This window comes from Chaetodon auriga, chromosome 6 (genome assembly GCF_051107435.1).
Source record: "Chaetodon auriga isolate fChaAug3 chromosome 6, fChaAug3.hap1, whole genome shotgun sequence".
In the NCBI taxonomy this organism is placed as follows: Eukaryota; Metazoa; Chordata; class Actinopteri; order Chaetodontiformes; family Chaetodontidae; genus Chaetodon; species Chaetodon auriga.
Window position 1 is genome coordinate 4,168,927 of NC_135079.1, and position 11,939 is coordinate 4,180,865.

General features: G+C 39.9%; 1 protein-coding gene across 1 annotated transcript; it reads right to left on the reverse strand.

The window, feature by feature from the left end:
• Positions 1-3,507: 3,507 nt before the first annotated feature.
• On the reverse strand, positions 3,508-5,731 carry admb (adrenomedullin b). Its single transcript, XM_076734176.1, has 4 exons — positions 5,674-5,731; positions 5,215-5,330; positions 4,279-4,413; positions 3,508-3,814 (listed from the first exon to the last, which is right to left on the reverse strand). Exons 2-4 carry the CDS (start codon positions 5,316-5,318, stop codon positions 3,526-3,528), a joined length of 528 nt encoding a protein of 175 aa, XP_076590291.1. The 5' UTR covers positions 5,319-5,330; positions 5,674-5,731; the 3' UTR covers positions 3,508-3,525.
• Between the last annotated feature and the right edge of the window lie 6,208 nt (positions 5,732-11,939).

An 11,939-nucleotide genomic window follows, 5' to 3' on the forward strand; every position in this document is an offset into this window, starting at 1 on the left:
AGTGATGTGCATCCGCGTTGCTTAGTGCAGTAGAGGAAGTCCGAGCGGAAGGTTGTAAGGACTTCTGTCACTTGTTCAACAACATGTAAACTACTTGTAGACCACGCCCCTTCTTGTTTATTCAGGATGTATGTGTATTTCATTGTGCAGGCAATGAATATGCATATATATGTATGTACAAGTGTTTATCTAAGCATAATTGTGTGTGTGTGTGCGTGTGTGTGTGTGTGTGTGTGTGTGTGTGTGTGTGTGTATGTATGTGTGTGTTTGTAAGTATATGTATTTTTTGTGTGTATGTGTGTGTATGTATGTATATGTAGATGTACATACACACACATAAGTATATTGTACATTGTATATTGTATATTGCATGGTTACCTCATCAAAACTGTACAGTACTGTTGACAAGGTAATTCCTTAGTCTCAGTTAGCTTTCAGTGCTTATCAACAAACAGTAAAAATGATCCCTATCAAAGTGCTTTTCATATAGAAATACACAGGAAGGAAAAAGGGATCATTTTCAAAAGTGAGAGGGTACTGGGAATTTCCTGAAATTTGTTTTAGCAAACTTACTGTCAGTGTTTGTTGATGAACATCAGTGGTTCAAATTTGTTGACGGGGCTGTCTACAGTGTCCTATGCATGCTGGGGTCTTGGTGGTTTGAGAGTGCTGGAGAAAGGCTTACAACACCACCGTCTGGACAGTAAAGGGAAATCTCCCATACCTCTCAGCCCCCGGATGGCTGCACTGTTGTTACAGTATTTCTCAGAAAACAATAGTATTTCACATCGTATTTTAATTAAGACACAGGTAAAATTCCATGTACTTTAATTTTTCTGAAGTGACTGATTTAGTTTTGGTGGCTTTTGGTCAAAAAAGTTAGTACTTGTACACGCACACAGTGCCACATTGTATCTTGCTGCTTTTTCTGGCTGCCAATGAAGGCACAAAGAGTGTTCATGTTTGCATTATACTCTGAGGAGTGAGCGGTTTACGACGTGATACTTGAGCATGCATCATCGTTCACTTGGTTCCTCCTCCCTTTAATGGTCGATTTTACAGAAGTACAGTTTTCAAAGTAACGGAGCGTTGCTTAAGATCACAGCAGAGTACTCTCTGGGGCAAAAAACATTTCTGTGACACTTATTTTTAATTATGACTGTAGCCTGACTGATACTGGATTTGTTTAAAAATAAAAAAATTATATTGGCCAATATTTTTTTTAACAAAAACAATCTTGACATGGATCCCTTTGATTTGTTTCTTCTTGTAAAGAATTGTGACAAAGACACACACTTAGCAGGACATTTTGCAGTTGAACAGGCACTGTGCCACTGCTCTCTGGTGGACAAATTATATAACTGAAACCTCCTTTGACATTTAAGTACTGCAATTTCTTACTTATCGGCCGTTTATCAGCCTGTGTCTAATTACGAGTTTAGTATGTCAGGAATTGCTGAGGACTACAATTCCTCCCACTTGGCATGAAGATGGAAGCAAAGCGTTGACACTGAAATGTTATTGCATTAAGTGGTGCCTTGTGAATTATATGTATGTGGTGAATTGTTCAGTTGACCCAAATAGTTCTGCAAAGAACTTCAGTCATGTTCTTTTAGTTTGGTTTGCTGGACGTTGTTAGAGAAGTTGATTATAGTAAGGTACTCTTTATTTTTAATGTCTTTGCAAACAAACATTTTCACATTTCTTTATATAATAATCTACTCATTCCAGTGGGGGTAGATAATGATGTTTTAATGAAAATAACCAGATTTATAGTGAAATTGTTTGTAATTTCAGGACAGTGTGACCGCTCTGCATATTATCAGTGGAGGTCAAATTCCACAGTGATTAATAATCTGTATTTCATCCTCATTCGAGTGTTCCTGGTTTGACGAGGAGCACGCTGCTTTTTTCTCTCCATCCATCAAAACTCGGATTGTCTTTGCCAAAAGATAATTCATTTTGTGAAATGCCGTGTTTACTCAATTTACGGAACATGTCGACCCAAGACAAATTTAATTTCAGTGCATGCATTTCTTTGGCAGAGTGTGGCTGATAAACCGTGTGTTATTTTTAGAATGGAATGCACACCATTGGTTCATAGGTTGTACACTTCTAAAACTCACACATACCGTCATGAAATGAGGAGGCACACGTGCTGTTGCCTATGAGCCTCCTAAAACTAGCACATGCACGTGCAAGCAGAATATTTGATGTTAGGCCACCAAATAACTTCAAAGTCGATTCAAGATCTTTTCATTGTTGCATTCATTCATTTATTTCAAATACAAGGACACCGCAGCCAGCTGAAAACAATTACAATTCCCGCCATGTTCACCACAACAAGACATAAATCATGTTATGTCAGGTAATTTCAGCTGAACTATGAGTAAATTAGGATTTATTACATTCAAATAAAGAAGCACATGAAGGCTTTTAAGATTAAATATTTAGCATAACCACAGAAAGTGCTTTGTTGAAGCTGCATTGACTTTTGAAACCACTTGGCCTGCGTTTGTCACATGTTACCTACTGTAAAGCTAGATGGCAGCACAACACTTTCATAAGCTCATCAGTTCTTCTACTTCATAGCAAAAAGAGACTCTCCATCACTTTCCATAACTTCCAGAGTCTGGCCAAAAAACTAGATGACTACTTTGCAGTTGTTTTTAAGTTGCCATGTTTGACTTTCACACCCAAATAACTGTAAAACATGTCTAATATGATTCATTTCCAGTAAGGTATAATCATTACAATAATGTTTAAGCAATTGGTGACAAAAGACAGAACTTAGAAGAGACATAATTCACATGAAGAATACAGGACAAGGTAATTATTTACACAGTTAAGATACATACTTCATTGAAGTTAAAATCCAGAAAGAGACATTTTTAATATGCATTTTGCCTGTATAAAAATATAGATATATGCTTAAATATAAGGTGGCTTTATATATCCTTATATACAAGCTGATAATTATATATTTTTGACTATGTATAGGCCGAGTGCATACTGTATAAATTGCACTAAACAAGCAGTTCATTACATTGAGTTCGCTTTTGAAAGGATCCTGCTTGTTGCAGTTTGGAGTCCAATAATTTCAGTTTGTTGAAAAAAATCCTCCCCCGCTGCGGCCTTGGTTCCTCCTCAGTTCATGGACATGTCAGAGAAGATCTTCAGGGATTGTCTTCTGTCTCATTTGCCAAGCTCATTTTGGAAGCTGAAGAAGAGATAGACATTCTTGTGAAGTCGCACGGGTCTGCCTTGAATTCATCCATAAATCACACACAGACCCACTGAAACCTGCACCCAAGCATGCACAAACAGTATCTGTCATTGGAATCTCGCTTTCATCCAGAGTGACCTGAGCAAATCTTCCTCTGCAGGACCTTACAGATGTAGCAGCCGTACTTTCTGCAAATCTAGTCGTAAATCTATGGAATAAAACCTCTGAGGAGACTTATCTTCATTTGCTGTGAGCAAATAACCCCAACAAGGATTCTCCTTTGCCTTTCCATTCCTGTCTTAGGCCACTGTGCATGCGCTTGTGTGTCTGCAGAGTTGCTGACCAGCTTCAGTGCTCCGTCTTTGTCTTCCTGTCTGGAGGGCGAGCTGAGCAACATCCTGGAGTGAACGCCGGCGTCGGCGGCCATAGCCTTTCGAGCCCATCTTCCTCTCGGGGGCACTGGCCTCTTTTTGCCACTGGTTTATCTGGTGCAGTCGGTGGAGCAGGTCGTGGTATGCACATGTGACTAGGACACAGCCGGATGATTTGGATGATGTTGACCTCCTGGGTCTGATATTTAGCTCAAAGCTGGAAAAGCAAAAGACATATTTATGCTCCATATTCAGACTGTTTTTCAGGCTTGTTAAATCTGACCTGGCAAGACGTAATGTGTTGACAGGGTTTAAATCCAAATTGTCATCAAGATTTATCTGATTCATGTAGATTTATCAGTGCAATAGAGAATAGATCATCCAGTCTTCAGTTACCCATCTTAAAAATATCTGTCTTTTCTCACACGGTGGACATTTCATTTGGAATTCCAGACATGAACTTTGGCACCTTCAAACACTTAGAAACTGCAGTGGTGTGGGAGTCTTTGGTAATCTATGTGTATGTGGTGGTGGCTCGGCATATAAAAGGGCTGCCCCTGGTTCAATTCCAGGTGGCAATCTTTGTTGCATTTCATACCCTTTTCTCTCCCCACGTTTCCACTCTGCCAGCCATCAAATGAAAGCAAAAACACCCTGAATTTATGCAGCTTTCCTTGTTACCTTGATGGAGGTGAGACAGCTTTTGCATTCCCGTCCTGCTGAGTTCCAACATGGGTGTCAGAGTGCTCCTGATTGGCTGTCACTAAGCTGTTGCGCAGGTCTCTCTTCATACGGCTCTGCAGCCATACTCTAAACCTGTGATGAACAAAAGAGGTAGTGATAACAGAAACTGCCACTAGTTCACAGAGACAAAGTGCAGGGTACAGACATAACGCAATATTATCATAGCATGACACAGCATCACACGCCCAAAATACAAGATGATTGAGATGAGATGATATCCTTTGATACCAGTGTAGCTCAAGAAGTTTCAAGAATGTTCTTGGATCAGATAGCATTATCACAAAGGAAGGCCGGTCTTGACTTGTTTCTAGAAAATATTATTTGATTTGTGACTATCAAAAATTGCCCGATCAACAAATCTGCCGGGCCGACATATCAGCTGATATTAGCTATCAAAGCTGCTATCAGCAAATATTGTGTAAATGTCTAATGAGTCACAAGTATCTGCAGCAGAGGCATGCCAAAGACATGTTCGAGGTACTTTGGAGACAGTGTCTCTGTTGCATAGTTTGTCCCCCAGAGAACACTGACAAGTTTATTTTTCAGTTGTAAAATGCTCCGTTCACAACATAATTTATCGCTGTGTTCAGGCATTGGCTGATACAGTCATCAGATGTTTACAACTTTTAAATATCCATCAGTATCGGCCTCAGAAATCCAGTATCTGTCGATCTGTAGTGAACCTGAAATTCTCTGACTTTACTGGGATATTTTCTTCACTTGTTCTTATTTACTAACAGACGTAACTTGATAGAAATTCCTCTTGTGTTATTCAGTGCGAGCACCTGATTTGGACGCGAGGGCAGCAGGATGAGGCTTTGTCTTCAGAATGAACACAATGTTCTCACAGTGCTTTTTGATTAAGCAGCTCACCTTTTTTTCAGGCTGGTGTTGAGGTCCCCTTTGGCACCTTTTACCAGTGGCAGGATGGTGGTGAAAACACAGCAGCAGATGACTGTGTGCAGGGTTAATCTCATTTTGGCTGGGAGCTGTCAGTGGTAGAGATAAAGGAATAATATTTAGGAGGTTGGCTTTAAACTGCTTCCCCAACTGATGATTGATTAGGCTAAGACAGCATTGAGACAGTTGAATAGCCCTTAAGAATCCCACTCTGTTGATTTATCAATTGCAAATAAGTATTAATGGATTTGTAATGCATGTTATTGAAGAAACATCCAGTCATCAGTTTTCCCCAAATCACTGACTAAAAATTCAAATCCATACTGAACTCCTAGTCCCTCAATTTACATCATGAAATATTTGAAGAATCCTTCAGCAGTCTTTTAAAAATAATCTTAACCTTACATCCAAATTGTGGAAAAAGTCACTTACCTCAGGCTTTAGCTTGTTTTGTGATGTAGAGAGTTTTTGGTGCACATCCAAATGTGTTGTGTACTGTTTAGCAGAGTAAGGTGTTATTTCCAAGGCTGTACAGAGTTTACTATGAGTTGAAGTCTGAAGTTTACACTGCTAACATGAGAGGCTTTATAGAAGGAGGGAGGGAGCTGTACCTGAATGCCAGACCCAGTGGGAGGGACTGTGGGACAGTTCATGTCAACCCCGTCCACCCCACATGTAGACAGTCAAACCAGAAACATGCAGATAGAGATTAGAATCGAGTCAGCAATCCCAAAACTGACGTGACTATTGCTTATTAGTTGATGCAAATCTTAATTCTGATTTAAGACAGCCTTTTTCTTTCAGAAAGTGTTGGTGTTTTGCATTTGAAGGTTTTGCAAATTGCTCATATTTTTTTTTTCTCTCAAAAGTTTATTTTTGGCTGTGCAAATAGAAGATTTATGTGCACCAAGTCCATTTACATATTTGTCTTGTAACTGGTCGTTTTAAGTGTGTGTTCATTGTCCAATGCGTGCTGTAAGGCAGTTAAATTGGGTGTAAATGTTGTTAATAGCTGCATTAATTCTAAAGGACATGTGTTTTTGGATGGCTCTGTTTCAGTCCAAGTTAGCCATCTGTGATTTTAATTCGCTACCAAAGGTTAAGTATATTTAAATTAGGACTGAGTTGTTATGGCAACTGCATGCACTGTGAAAATTTAGGGAAGGAACATGTGCTTTACACTGAACTTGTAAACCTCCAGATGACCAGTTTAATCACATCTGAGTGCTACTTGCACCCAGCAGTAGTTACTTCCAAGCATTCACAGGGGCACTGTGTTCTGCATGTGTGAAGATTAGCATGCATTGTGGGTTTCTTTGTTAGCTGCAGAATAACTTTCCCAATTTGAAAATACGTTTTTTTTGTTTTTTTTAAGAATCAGTGCTTCAGTTCAAGTTCATCTCAAGAGTCAAGGGTGGTTACATTTCTGCCCATGCTTGTCTGTCATAGATACTTTAGACTGGTCTGTAGTTTTAGGACAGTCTTAATTTGCCTCATAAATTAGTCTAATGCAGTTTGGGCAGTGAAGTCAAAAACTAGCTTTTTTTTAAGTCTAAAGCGTTAGCCAGCCCTGCCCCCAGGCTAACTCAGAGCTAATGTTTCCAAAGTTACAGTCAATGGTAAATATTGCCACAAACAAGAAAAGCAACAATAAGAAGGAAAAGAGCTTTTAGAGACCACATTAACCAGGAAATATACAGCAGTGAGGACATTTTTTTTGTCCTCGGGACCATTAATTAGCACAGTTAACATCCTGGTCTTTTAATGAACTGAAGTGATAGTTGATTTAAAGTAATGGAGACCATCCCAGCTTGCACATAATCTTTTGCCTCCAACTTGTGTTGACCTGCGCACAGCTGATGCAATCCCAGCCCACATTACAACAACTACCACCCCCACAATCATCATCCTCATCGTGTCTGTAGGCTAAATTTCTATAAGAAACGGTGCCAATGTCAGCTCTGTTTTGATATGACCTTACAAAACCCACTGACACATAAAGGTTTAACGGTCTATAGAAGCACATGACTCATGCATTTGGATGCCTTGAATAGATACACACAGTGTGGTCATGGCAACAGCACGGCACGCTTCACAGGCCAAAAAGGGTGATTCAGTGATCTGTGTTTTAACATGATCCTTTCCAGCTCTTAGATCAGTCCATAGACTGTTTTGCGTGGCGTGCCTCGTGCTGCAGAATTCCCGTATTACAAAGCAGAGTGTACTATCTGACTAACGCTTGATAAATGTTTTTTGTGTCCATATCAGTTGGCCAAGGACACCCCCCCCCCCCCCTCCCCAAATTGTTACTGCAGGAATAGCTTTTACATTACAGGTACAAGAAATCAAGACAATATGGTGTTTGGTAAGGGGACGGATGAAGCTGTGATTGATTTTCACAGTCAGGGGTCAGTAGAACACAGTGTGAGCTCAACATTGGCAGCCACCCATTATGTGATATTATTAGATACTCAGTGACTATTTATATTTCAACATTTCATTCTGTGGCTTTATTATTACTTAATTAAAAAAAGGGCTGGAATTATAGGGATTTTATTAACTCTGCCTTCATGGTATGTACTACGTGGTGTAATACCATGGTGCTCATGTGGCTCTGAAAGAGGATACTCTCTCCCATAGTACTGAGTGATATGCATTTGTTTAAATGTGAGGCCTAAACATTCCTCTTACTTCCTTTACAAACAATGGAAAATCACAGTATGTGTTGTTTTTGAATGGAAAAATACAGCATCAGATATTTACCATTTACAGGTGGAAAATATCAGACAGCGTTCCACATATTCCCATGGTCAGAGAGTTAGACTGAGTGATGTAGCTGTTGAATCTGTGTTTGCTAGGCTGGTTTAACATTGTGTTCTTTTTTCAGTCGAGTTAGCCGCCCCCTTAAAAAAACGTGACTTCACAGCAGTTTGTAGACGTAGCGAGCAGGCAGAGCTGAGTGACATCTGGTGCTGGACGATGTTCAAAAGTACCAACATACCAAAAATACACTGGAGACAGCAGAACTAAGGATCTTTTGTATTCTGTCTTCATTGTAAATGTAAAACACATATTTTAGATGTTGCCAGTGGAATGCAACAACAGCCATAAATCATAAATACGTTTTGTCCTCTTCTCCAATAAATAAATAAATAGTCTTGAAATCCGCAGGGGCAGCAGCAACGACTGATTGGCCTTTTAACCACTGACAGTTAATATGGTCACCAATTGACATATTGCATAGTGCACATATGCAGAATCATAATTTGTCATTATGTCTTTTTTTAAGTAGTGAGCGGCTGGATATTCTAATGTGAACCAGGAAAGGGCTTTTTAGTTAATATTTTTATGGAACCTGTCAAAGAAAGTGTTATTTTCCCAATCTAATGAAAAACAGTAACTCATGAACCCATTGTGTAAAGATTGGTGTAAATGTACGTTTCTATTTTAAAAGGAGCTAATGTCAGACAGGAAACATGGCAGAGGAAATGCCATCTGCCCCTGCTTTTGAGTGTAGGAGACCAGACACCAAAAATGGCCAGCAGGGGGCATGGATGATCTGATTTACTGAGACAGGTGGAAATTAATGAGAAGATTTCAAGACAAAATTCCTTAATTTTGCTGCATGACCACAACATTCAGTCGATTCATCTGTCTGTCGGTGAGTCCACCACGTTGGTCCAGACTGAAATATGTCAACAACTATTTGATGGATCTGCACAGACGTTCGTGTTTCCCAGATGATGAATCGTCCAGACTTTTGTTGTCCCCTGACTTTTCCTCCAGTGCCACCATTTATTTCAATTTTTAGTTTAGTTTCGACTGAAATATTTCAACAGCTCTCACATGGATTTTAATGAAATTGAATGCAGATGTCTGTGGTCACCAGAAGATGACTCCTCATGACTTTGGTGATCCCCTGACTTCTCCTCTAGCACCACCAGCAGGTCAACGTTTCACTTGTCTTGTGAAATATCTCCACATCTACTTGATGGATTCGCACAAAATGTGGTGCAGACACTTGTGGTTCCAAAGCATCCTACAGGCTTTTGTGATCACTTACATTTCCTCTAGTGTCACCGTGGGGTTTACATCTGTGGTTTTGAGTGAAATGTCTTGACAACGTTTGGATGGATTGCCATCTCCTTACTTTTCCTCTTGTGCCATCATCTGTTCAGAATTTGAATTTGTTCAGTACTTTAATTCATTACCAAATCCCTGCAAAATGAATAGTATTCACAGCAGCTTCAACTGTGCGTTGTGTTTAGTACTACTTACCAAATTTAACATGGTGAATATGGTTAACATTATACATGTTTAGCATCAGTATGTTGTGAGTATATTAGTATGGCAACGTTAGCATTACCCAATAGCATTTCTGTGCCTAACAACAGCCTCACAGAGCCACTAGCATGGCTCTAGACTGTTTTTCCTGTTTGATTGTACATAATGTTGAATAGATGTGCACATTCATTATTTGCCAGAATTTGACTTAAATAGCTTGAAAATTAGATTTGTGAAACTATTCAGTGAACACTTTGTACCCAGTCACTTACAGACAAACGTTAGCGGAGTGGAGCACCAAACTGGAGCACAAGCGACACCGAATAACAAGCACTGCAGTTCTTTACAAAACTTTACAAAAAAAGCATCGTCTGTTCAATTTGAAAAGTCTTTCACCTCTACAACATTTTCCTCATTTCCCCGATAGAAGCATTGGAGTAGAAAGGATATTCTCCATGGCTGGAAACATTAACAGATGTTGGCTGTGATGTTAGTCAGTAAATTACCTTTTCGTATCATTATTTTCATACAGGAAGAAGACTTAAGATACTTCCAAGTTAATGCAGCTACATAAATAACATAAGAATAACTTTTTAATAACTCTCACACACCTTTCTCTGCTGTTTTCTGTTGGTCAGACTGTGACGTTCATCAAGAGGGTTAAGATTAACTCAGTTATGTTTCATTTGCAGCTCAGTTGGCAAAGGGTAGGAGGCAGTGGTTTAGCACAGAGTGCACCACAAATTACAAGAGCCAAATTATTGTGTCCCCCTTTCTTTTTATTGAATTGAGAATTGTTTTGAATTTATTCAGAGTCGAATTGTGACACCAAGAACCAAAATGGAATCGATTGCCAAAGATTTCCACCCCTAACAGTTAATCCACAGTTCCTGCCCAGTGAGAGCATGGCTTATTGCTGTGCGCTTCAGATTTACACCATATGGGACCTGTGAGTCCTGAGAAGTTTGCCAAGGGAATTCCAGCACATAAACTCAGAATCCAATGTCTCAGCAGCTGCCCTGAGAGACTAGTCCATCAGAGCTGAATGAGGCAGGACAGAACCTTTAGTCAGAATCTAAAGTAAATCTTGTGTCAGGCGATGGAAATGTGGAGAGTCTGTTTATCTGCCAGTATTGTTGTGACTGAGGTCATCATTCCATTAATTCATTCTATGACCCTTCAGTAGATGTTTTTAGTAAGTGTGAAAATGGCAGGAGATACCAACATTTTCCTGTTCACTTCGTTCATCAGTAACTCCAGTGTAACTTACTTCTTTGGTCTTGAAGCATAGATGACACACGGCAGGACTCTGCTGTCCACAGTCACATGGTGAGCAACTGGATAGAAAGACAGTCTGGTGTGTTCTGCTACAGCGTGACCTTATTGTGTTGTTTATGATAAGAAGCTTTGATTGAGAATAAAGCCCTGAGGGACGGAGTCTGAAACATTGCTGGCTTTGTCTACTCTTGAAGTTAAAGCTTTTTGAAACTTCCTAAAGTAGTTTGAGTGTTTTGATGGGCTGTTCTTAAGTGAGGTTCAGATTAATTTAATCAGAGGGGGCTGTGTTATGTCAGCAGTGATGCATACATTGTACACAACTGCTGCAACAAAGCTGAGGTTCTTGATTTGTCAGGATACCTACTGACAAAAAACACAATTAGGGACTATCTTTTAGAAGAATGGTGTTTATCCATCCAGTTCAGAGACTTGGAGAATTTCCACCAAGGAGCCCTGAAGTTGTTCTTGTGGCTTGTGGTGCCCCAGCGCCGGTCACTTTATGTTGATTCTGTGTTTGTCTTTTCCTTTAATTTGCCACCCATCTATACTTTCAACCCTCCCTTATGGTCATGACACCTGGACAGTAAGCAGAAAACATGAGGTTACACATACAAGTGACCAAAATGAGTTTCCTCTGCAGGGTGTCAGACAGGGTGAGGAGCACCTTGAAAGAACTCTGAATAATTCTGCTGCTCGTTTGTGTTGAAAGAAGCCAGTTGAGGTGGTTCATGCATCTGATTGGAATGCCAGCTATATTACCTCCATGTGGTCTTGGCAGACCCACAAGATGATGGAAAGATTTCATCAGATCACACTTGGTCTGGAAAAGCCTGTCACAGAAGGCTCAATGTTGCTCTCCAACTGCTGGATGTGTGAAGACGGAGCTGTGTCCTACTAAGTTTGCCAAATCAAATAATAGTTGATATGATATGTCAGTGTTTCTGCTACTGATGGCCAGCAGTTATTGCAGGTTCAATGTGACTCACCTTTTGCAGCAGTGCAGCATCACTTGGCATTGCAGTGTATTAGCAGATATGTGCAATTGACAGTCGTGGTCCATTACTTTGCAATATGAACACTGTAGTTTTGCTGTTGACCTCGCAATTGTTGAGATGGAAGATAAAATGATGGCCCCC